Source organism: Gracilinanus agilis, chromosome 6 (genome assembly GCF_016433145.1).
Source record: "Gracilinanus agilis isolate LMUSP501 chromosome 6, AgileGrace, whole genome shotgun sequence".
NCBI lineage: Eukaryota > Metazoa > Chordata > Mammalia > Didelphimorphia > Didelphidae > Gracilinanus > Gracilinanus agilis.
In genome coordinates this window covers 105,272,811-105,283,222 of record NC_058135.1, presented here as the reverse complement: position 1 = coordinate 105,283,222, position 10,412 = coordinate 105,272,811, and the positions used below count along the sequence as shown (strand labels likewise).

At 37.0% G+C, this 10,412-nt stretch overlaps 1 protein-coding gene across 2 annotated transcripts in view; it reads right to left on the bottom strand.

Annotated features, from left to right (window-relative positions):
• Positions 1-4,610: 4,610 nt before the first annotated feature.
• MARCHF1 (membrane associated ring-CH-type finger 1) overlaps positions 4,611-10,412 on the bottom strand; it is a 414,802-nt gene continuing 409,000 nt past the window's right edge. For both annotated transcript variants that reach the window (XM_044681554.1, XM_044681555.1), the window contains one exon: positions 4,611-5,067. In XM_044681554.1, the coding sequence (XP_044537489.1) occupies positions 4,769-5,067 (299 nt within the window). In that variant the 3' untranslated portion in view covers positions 4,611-4,768. The remainder of the gene's footprint in view (positions 5,068-10,412) is intronic.

Here is a 10,412-nt window from a genome sequence, read left to right as displayed (position 1 = left end):
CTCACACTCACCTGATTTAACCCAGTCTAGGCACTCTTGGGACTAGTGCCTAACCCACTAACACCTAACCCATGCCCTCTCCACTCCTATAGATAGCACTCTAATACAGGTCCTCCTGACTTCTTACCTAAACAATTAGTATAGCTCACCTCTATGCCTCAGCTCTCTCAATGTGATTTTCCTAAGGTGCATATTTGATCATGTTTGATCTTGAAGTTAATAGGAAGCCGCTAGAGTTTACTAAATAGAAAGGTAAACACCCCAAATATTCTTAAACTCTCAATCCATTATATAGCCATAATGCATGAAACTACCTTAAATTCAATTAATTGTTCCTATGCCTCGTTCCAGAGAAATTTTTTTTCATGTTCTTTGTTTCCAGGATCCAAATCAAATCTGTCTTTTATGAGAAAACATGACTATTCCTTAGAACCAATGGGGATTTAATTTGTTAAGCCTTTAAAAAAATCCCATTAGCATGCTTATTTTACATGCCCTTATAATTTTTATAGTTGGGCATGCTTTCCATAAGCACAGTAACTTTCCTATGTTTTAAGTAAATTTTCAGATATTGAAATGTTAGAGTCATTGGTTTATAGTTAACAACTGAAATTGTGTACTTAATTTTAAGTGACATGATTCTTCTCCAAACCCTTCTCCGTTCCCTTTACATTGACTGATACACCATTTTGCCTCTCCCTCTTGAACCCTGCAAGTGTTCAACTGAGGGGAACCTGAAGAATGCTGAAATGTTTGAGGTAAGAACCTATAGAAATGTGAACAAATTTGATTAAATTAGTTAAAAAATTGAGAAAACTTCAGAGGTTTGGGTCACTTTTTTAATATACAAACTTTTTCTTCCACAGATACTTTCTTGTCCTTCATTTTCTTACTTAGTACACATTAGTTCACAAAACATCTAATTGTTTATGCAAGATAATTGGGTAAAACCAAAAGAACAGATGCCCAATCTCAAGAATTGCACACAACCAGAATATTCTTTTATTTGTGTAAGTGCAGTGTTCACTTTCAGAATGGGCTTTCTTCAGATGTGGAGGAAACACTGCAGCCCAAAATTACAGTACTTCCTTTCAGCTTTGTGGGTATGTGAAATAGCACCATTGGGCTGATTTAAGGAAAGAATAAAACTGCTTTCACCCTTCTTGGTTAAATTGTAAACTCTAAAGAATCATCATAATTGTGGGGAAAAAATGGTACAAAGCTCTATGTCCCCCTCCCCAAATCTTCCCTTTAATTAGACAATCAAAAAATAAAATAAAATTAATGTCAATACAGACAACTGAAATAATCCCTATTTTCTAAGTTGCTGTTAACTTCCCTCTAATATTTTCCTCACTACAGTGAGCTCATTTCCCCAGCCAAACAAAATAGACAGTTGCAGGTACATAAGGCACCTTTTGCAAAAACAAAACAAAACAAAATCACAAGGATTTGCAGAAGGTGGCTGTATGATCAATGCTGTTTGTCTGGAGTTATAACTATATATTAAAGTGCATTTTAGGTTGAGAGTTAATCCTGGAGCCTTCTTAAAGATAACTCATTTAAATACATACCTTCACATTCTCTCCGTTTCCTTATCTCCACTCTTCTACCCTATACTTCTTCTTTTTCCTCTCTTGCCCTGTTTTACATTGGATGAATTCACTTTTAAGCTCCCCAATTTTTTGATGGTTCATTCTTGTTATTAAACTCAGGATCCATAATCTCATAGAAGGGAAAGGGCAATTCATTTAATTTTTCTGATACGCATAATACTTTGGTGGTAAAACTCAATGGGCTTACTATTAATAAGACCCAAAATGTTTTTTTTCCTCAACTGAAAAGAATCAGGGTTGTGAATGAGAACTGATAACTGGTCATATTGGTTTAGTTATATTTCACTTTCTATCGCTACAAATACATGAAAAAAATTTTTGATCCTTTTTCCTATGGACTTGGCGGGGACGGGGCTCAATATTTTTCTGTTTCTAGAGCAACATTTCATAAGTTCAAAAACAACTACTGAATGAAGAAAAGAGTGGAAACTGCCATTGAAAGGGCTATATGCGTCATTGCCTTACAAACTATAAAAGAATAAACATTCAACATAGATGCTTAATTTATGTGACTCTTTCAAACTGAAAGACAACGACATTGCATGATAATTGCACAAAGAATGTGCAATCAAGAATGCTTTGGGGATTAATGAAAGTACAGCATAGAGAGGAAATACAGAACAAAACACTGGGTTACCACCTTTTGCAGCTACATTTTCTTGGGATAATAACCTTAAATTCTATCAAATTTGTTAACAATTTGCCATCTCTTTTTCCTATTAAGAATACTACTCAAACCCCCATCTCTGTTGGGAATCATTTTCTTAGCATTAAGCATAGGCCCGAATCAATGAAACCTCATTTTATTGCCTCATCTCACTACTGTGGTATGGATTGTGCATATGTCTGTGATGGCTAAATTTGTAAAGAGATTGCTTCAAATTTGTTTGGGGTGGTTATTGTTGAAATAATCTGTGCCCTGTAGGTGAGTGAAAACAGTGATATTCAAAATGTTTTTCAGGTGAAATATTTCTCTAGAAATGCTTTTTTATCATTGCTAATCCATTTTTAAAAAATGGACTGTTTTATATAAAGCCCAAGAAAACAAGTTAGAAAAATTGAAGCAAGATTAATTAATACTCTTGTGTGAAACCCATGGTTAAGCCTCTCAAAGCTAGTGTTAAAGTCATGGATTCACCTTTAAAGCTTTGGATCAGAAATTTTAGAGTAACTTAATTACACGATTTTTAGTTCTTAAAGGGCTCAGATTTTTTTAAAATGCAGCTGATCATGCCTGTGTCTGTGCATAGTTGGTGCATTTCATTTCCACCCATGTTATTTCATCTGCTTGTTTCCTCATCTCATACCCTCCACACCACGCTGCAGAGCAATAATTTATACAAACTTGGTCCCATCGTGGTTGGAAAACCATTACATTTTGCTTCTGTGTATATACATGAATACATTAAAAAAAACTGACATCATCAATTGTTCATCATACTTAGTATTTCTAGGAATTGGGATTGTTTGGACTCTGGAGACAGCTACTACCAGTTAGCATAGTCCATCTCCTCCTGGAAGGGTTTTTGATTTCCTCTTCCTATGACAAAATCCTTCAACCACAAGAGCACAGAGGAAACTCAGGTAATTACAAATTGCATCAGCGTGATAATCAAACTTGTGCAAACCATGCACTGGTTTTTATGGCCACCATGGCTATCTTGCCACAATAATAAATATGACAATTAACAAAAGCAAATCACACCTTTTTTTTTTCTTTTTTTTTTTTATGTACGACATCTTTCTTTGAGCACACCATTATACCTATGATCATTAGTCTAGCTCACTGCAATGCCATTCACACTTTAGTTTTACATGAATATGCAAAGAACACAATAACAACAGAGCTGTCCAGCTTGTAGAGCTCCATTTTCTCAGAGTGGTATTCACCAAAACCAACCGAGCAAAGCAGACACTGGTCTTTTTAAAGGGTCTAGATGCTCTGTCATCACTGCCCAACAACTTCTTATCTGGGCACTACTTCAGAGGCTATATGTATATGTGACCAAAAGCAACTTTAAATGGACCCTCCATTTCCAGGTGTTTCCCAGCAGCAGAAATTGGTTATTTCTGCCACTTTACATAATGTTGCAGCTTGCATCTGGTTTTTAACCTGTTAGGGAAATGATAACACTCTCTAACCATTCAAACAGGGTACTTGGATTGAACTGAATTGAATGCTTTGTAAAAATCATACACTTGTGAATCCTTTTAATACCATAAGCAGTGAAGTTTCTGTTCTAAAAAATATTCAGACATTGTATTGATATCCAAGGCATGGTCATCTCTGTTTTGGTGGCAGCAGAGAAGACATAGGACCAAGTAGTTGGCTTGGAATTTTGGTTGGCATTTTCATGAAAGATAAAACAAAAAAATATTGTGAAACTCTGTTCTTCATAAATATTTTGTCGAATATCATTTCTCAAAAACATTTCATTGTACACAATCAAATGTGTAATTGCATCTATTTCTAACTCATGCAGCTGTCAAAACAATCAGGCTCCAGGGTAGCTGTAAAAATCTATTTACCGTCAAAGTGTGAAGTCTCAGAAAAATATGCATCCTTTATAGAATTATAGAATTTTACTAATGCAGGGGACCTTAGAAATCATTTAGTCCATCCTCTTTAAAGTCTGTTCCTGATTTGATTTAGGACTAATGCAAGCAACTTTTAAAGATTTTTAAGCCAGATGTATTTGCTATTCCCAGTCAGTATTGAAGATGAATTCTTTTGTCAGAAAAGGCCCTAGAAGAAACATACACTGAAATTCAAGTCTTCATCCTTCCCCCACTTTCCTCTTGCTACTGTGATCAGTGACAAGTTTCCAGGCAGTTTTTTGACATTTATGTTAAAAAGCGCACCTTGTCACAAAGAGTTTGTTTGCATTGTCTTTTAGAAAGAATTCTCTTAACAGACTTTATACATATATGTCCACATCCCACTTTAGGCCCCAGCTTTATGGGATCCTGATCATTTGTTGTACTTGGCCTATATCATCTGATGCATCTTTCTTTTGTTTTATTGGAGGGTGGTTAAGGAGTAGGGTAGCTAGGACTGGGATGGGGGAACAATGCAAAATCACTTCTGCTCTCTCTAGTCACTGAGGGCTGGAAAACATTTCAGACTGGTGAAACAAGGTACACTGGTGCCATCAGACTGGTATGACTTCAGGGGTTCCACCCTCTGTGGTCAGCAAAGCATTTGTACCCGTTTGGGACACGGGCACCACCACCGCATCCTTGATGTCTGTGCTCACATGACAGGGGATATTCTTCTCCAGCTTTTTGGCAGTGTCAGGGCAGTTCTGCACAAAGATCACACGGTTGTAGGCCTTCAGCCTTCGCCACAGCTGCACATAGACTTTGCACTGGACATACATGAAGACAAGGCCTCCTGTGAAGCCAATGGCTACTACAACTAGTTTTGTCCAGAATGGCCATTCAAGGACACCTTTCAATAGAAAAGAATGAAACAAAATTAGTCTCTGTGTAATTCAAATACTTTTTTCCTACTTGATAAATGATTCATTGTTATAAAAATACATTGTTATAGCCAGACTAGACTAATATTACCATAATTGAGTACTTTCTGTTTCAAAGCACCCATATATACTTTAAATGTGTACCTGTGATGATTTTCACTTACTGCTGATATTACAAATTCTTGCCATAACTGGCAAAGTTTTTATCATAGACCAAGATAAAAGTGCCTGCCCTCAAGGAACTTATATTTTACTCAAGACATACAGCATTCCAGGTAAGGAAATAGAAAATAATTTTTGGAGGGGGAAATGCTAACAATTGTATGGGAGAGAGCCTGGAAAAGGAAGGCTTGGTGTAGGAGGTGGTACCTAAAAGCTAAGCCTTGAAGGGAACTAGGGATTTGAAGAGGTGGACTTAATAAGGATGGAAAGAATTCCATTTCATGAATACAGAAGCAAGAAATGTAGCATTATATATGGAGAACTACAAGTACATCAGTTTGGTTAGGACATGGAGTATTTTAAGAAAATAATGTTGAAATAAATTTGTAAAAAAGGTAAGGTAGATTGTGATGGGTCTTAAGTGCCAAACAGAAGAATTTAGGTAGTAGGGAGGTACTGAAATTATTGAGCAGGAGTGGTATGGTCAGACTTGTATTTTAGGAATATCAGTTTGTCACCTCTATAGAGAATGGATTGAAAAAAGGAGAGACCAGAATTGGGGAAGCCAATTAGGAGGTAAACAGATATAGAAGAATAGTTAAGAAAATTGTATGCGTTTGGAGGCCAAGTGAAAGTATACATATTATTGATGTTGAAAACCTGGGTGACTGAAATGATAGAAATGCCTTCAAAGACAGGGAAAATAGGAAGAGGGGTAGGTTGAAAGGTTCTGTTTTGAACATGTTAATTTGCCTATTAGATACTCAGGTGAAGGTGTCCAGATGTAGGACAGGAACTCAGGAGAGAAACGAGGTTTGGGTGACAACAGATTCATCCACATAAAGATGATAATTGAAACCACAGGAAATTTTGAACTCAGCAAGAGATAGAAAAGAAAAGCAGAAGACCCCAGACAGAGACGTTGGTACACATCCACGATGAATATAGATTATGATCAAGCAAAAGAGACAGAAAAAGTGCTTACACATATAGGAAAATCAGAAGAGGTCAATGTTGCAAGAACCTTGTGAGGAAACTCTTTGAGGGCAAGGACTCTCTGTTGCCCCTTTTTGCATCCACACTGCTTGGTCCTTGCCGTAGTCAGCTTAATGAGTGTTGTTTGATTGACATAGAGTAGAATCCACGAGAAGGGGAGGATGGACAACATTATTGATCTCTTCCAGGACTTCTCATCACTTAGACAATTGAGGGGAAGGTACTCATAGAAGCTCACATCTTCACTCTACTCTCTTCAGTTCTACTTATATACTTGATACAGATTTTAAAATCTTTGTTTCTCTTGTATCAGAATGTGGCAACTATCCCTTCCCTCTAACTCTAGTATCAACATCTCCTCACTCTGGCCATCTGGCAGGCATACCCAAGATAGGAGTTCAAAAACTGCTACTTGCTGACATGCTAACAGAGTAGACTATATCATAGATAGTCCAAAACCACAGAAAATCTTCAGATTCAAGTTTTAATTCAATACTCGGGCAACAAATACAAATTAAGCACTTATTCTGCATAATACAGTGCTCTGTGCTGAGGGTTACATTAGAGATGCCACATACCCCCCCAAAAAAAAGCAAAATTAGGATCACACACACATACAGAGTCCTCTCGGATCAAATAAAGGGGATCATTCTTGGTTAGGGATGAGGGAAGCATTTTCATAGGAACCATGATATTTCACCTGGATCTTTTTTTTTTGGGGGGGGGGGCAAATTTCCTTTGCACTTCTGTTCTTTCATACCCAAATACTTTGTCCATTGAACTGTTTAAGGTTTTTTTTTTTTGTTTGTTTGTTTTTTTTCTGAGAGTCTAAGACTTAGTGGTTAAGACTTGATGGACTTCAGAATATATTAAAATTGGACTTAGACAATTTAATATCGGTTTGATCATGGGTACAAACCTTCTGACCTTCAACTTCCTTACCTATAGGGATAATAATATTGAACTGCCTATCTTGAAGGAATGTTGGGAACCAATGGATTTGGAAATAAAGTTCCAGAGACATGAAATTTGTTGTTATTCTGATTCAACTAACTATACTCCCTGTTGTAGAAATAATATAAGGCCAAGAACAAGTTGATATCCAGAAAGCATGAAAATGGTGAAAATTAGTTGAGCAAAAAGTCTGACTGTATGCATAGATGATGTACAAATGTCACCTCTACACAATATTATTATAATACTCAGCCAGCAGTCAGAATTCTGAAAGGGAAGGGTGAAGGCCTGATGGTAAAGAAAACAGTGATCAAGAAGCCCATTTCTTGTTATTTTAAAAGAGAAATGGAGTTAGCCTGGAGTTTCCAGGCCTGTTAGCATTTTAGTGTTGTGTGAAAAACCTAATTTGGGACTGTAAGAAGTTGGGTTATTTAATTTCCCCCTGATAATCAATAGTAACAAAACGCGTTGAGTAATAATTAGTCACATTTGAGGATCATTTAGTATAGGGGCAGAGACTCTGAGAACATCACCTATGCAGATGACTATTAGATCTCTAAGCAAGAAGGCATGAAGGCCTGAACTAAGATGGGTGGCTATATGAGTACAGAAAAGGGTGGGCAAGTGTGGTTGAGGAAATAGTGAAGAGCTGGTGATAATACCAAGTTTATAAACCTGGGCAATTAGAAGGATGGTGGTGTCTTGGGCAGAAATCAGGAGGAAAGGTAATGATTACTGTTTTAGACATGTTGAGTTTGATAGTCTCCAGAACATCCAAATTAAAATGTCCAGTGGGAAACCGCTAATGTAGACTAAGGTGCATGGAAGAAACTAGGGCTAGGTACACAGATCTGTCAGTCCTTGGTATCAGGGAAACTGGTAAGTCACCAAGAGAGAATTTAGTAAGAAGAGCAAAGTTTAAGCTATGATAAGGGTGATGAACCAGCAAAAAAAGCATAGTTTAGATGAGAGAACTGGAAGAGAGTACTGCACTGAAAACTCAGAAAGGAAGGAGAATTAAGGGAGAAGAACTGAAAAAAATATCAGATTGGATAATTTAAGAGATTATTTACTCATATGTTTACAAACATAAATATATAAACATATATAACTATTTTGAGTTTAATAAATATTTGTTGCTTGACTGATTTAACCTTGGCAAAGATTACATCCTTTCAGATCAGAGATAACAGTGAAAGAATAGATAAAGAAAATGAAGTTTTGAGGTGAAGAATTGGTACCAGAAGATTGTGTCACTCTTCATTGAAATAAAGAGAGATATCAACTACCAAGAGAGGAGTAGGTGTAGTATTAAGTTCTGGAACATAGGAATTTTAGAACCATCACCATGCACAATTTCATAGCAAATCAATCAGAAATTAATTATAGTGGTGAAAACCCAGGTGATGAATTTAGTAGATGCATAACATAGAACTGGAAGTTCTAATAGTCTACTGGTTTGGGATTGGGAGTGGGAAAAGCATAGGGGGTTACCCCCAGGGACTTAAAGAAGAGGACTGGGGGCAGTTGGGTGGCTCAGTGGATTGAGAGCCAGGTCTAGAGATGGGAGGTCCTGGATTCAAATCTGGTCTCAGATACTTCCTAGCTGTGTGACCCTGAGCAAGTCACTTAACCCCCATTGCCTCACCTTTACTGCTCTTCTGCATTACTCACTTTGCATTGTTGAAAAAGTTAGCTATTCTGATTATAAATGGAAGGAAGTAAAGCCCAGGACCAAAGGAATGGCTGGAGAATAGGAAGACGGAATCTCAGCATTCTTAAAATGTATTGTGAGGGCTCAGATGGCACCCCTGTTAGTGACTGAGGTAGACGCTGTAGGAGGAACTGAGGATGCTGAGGAACTGAAAAGCCACATCTCGGAGCTAGGTAGGGGCAAAACTGGGGATAGAGTCCTAACTCAGTCAAATCTTGGGCTGCTCAACATTCTGCTTTTGCCTTTAATTCTTTTGTAAACAAGATCCAAATGAATGACTTTGCTAATTGTTTTTGCCTGTTTCAGACCTCAGACAGTCATTCCCCCCCACCCTTAGCTGCTTAGTCATCTAGATAAGCTGACTAATTCATATTGTGTTGTGAAGCAAAAGGCATTTTTCATGTTGAAAACACTCTATAACTGCTAGGTGGTATAGTAATAACTCTCAGACCCTCCTAAAAACCATCCCTAGGTGCTATTGTCAGAATAAGGAAGTGGCATGGCTGGCTTTCTTATGTTATATTGGATAGATGTGAGCCATACAATTCTAGAAAAGGTGCATGTCATTAATTAGCTCTAAAATGTTTAAGTCCAAAACCTGTCGATAAATTCCAAGAGCGAGATGCCTATAGCATCTCTGTCAAGATCTACTTGAATTTGGAGCTAAAACAAACAGAAAATAAATAAATGATTGCTAGAGTAGAAATGACTTTCTATATTTACATATTTACAGTTTGGTGTTTGTTACCACCCCCCAACCCCCCAACCCTCCTCCTAAAATGTGCAGCTGGAATCTTGCAAAAATGACTTTGCTTTTTCTTCTCATGATAGCTCAGGGTCATAAGCACTACCTAATCAGGTGAAATGTAATTATCTCATCAGATCTAATTCCAGATTTAATTATAGCTACATTCATACCAAAAGCAGGTGAAGGTTTGGAATATCTCTTCACATCTGCACCTTGGTATGCTAGTTTTTAGGTCTAATAATCTGGTTTTGATGGAATGTTGGGTGTGTTTCCATATTTACACAACTTTTCTTAATCAAGAAAATTGAGCCATAGGCATTTGTTCTACCTTTAATAGATGGAAATTGCTTTGACTAGCATAACACTTAAAATTGATGGGATTGCAATTAACCTGAATCTGGCTTGAGCAGTGAGGGTAGAAAGCTGGTAGTTGGGTCTGATGAGATTTTAAGCCTGACCATTCCTCATTTTTGGACTACATATATTTAATTTGTCTGTGTTTCAATTATAAAAATGAATGGAATATCAACAAGCTGTACTTTTAAGAAGACATGTTTTAAGAAACATTACTTTATGGCAGTGAGTTTTGCTTAAAAGCTTGTAAAATGCTCTGAGTTCTAAGCTGTGGAGTTCAGCTTTCATTTAAAAAAATGGAAAAAAAAAAACCCTTCCCAGCTTCAGAGTTCTTGATGTTTTATTAATATTTTTCTCTTCGGCATTGCAAGTCTATTAGACATCAC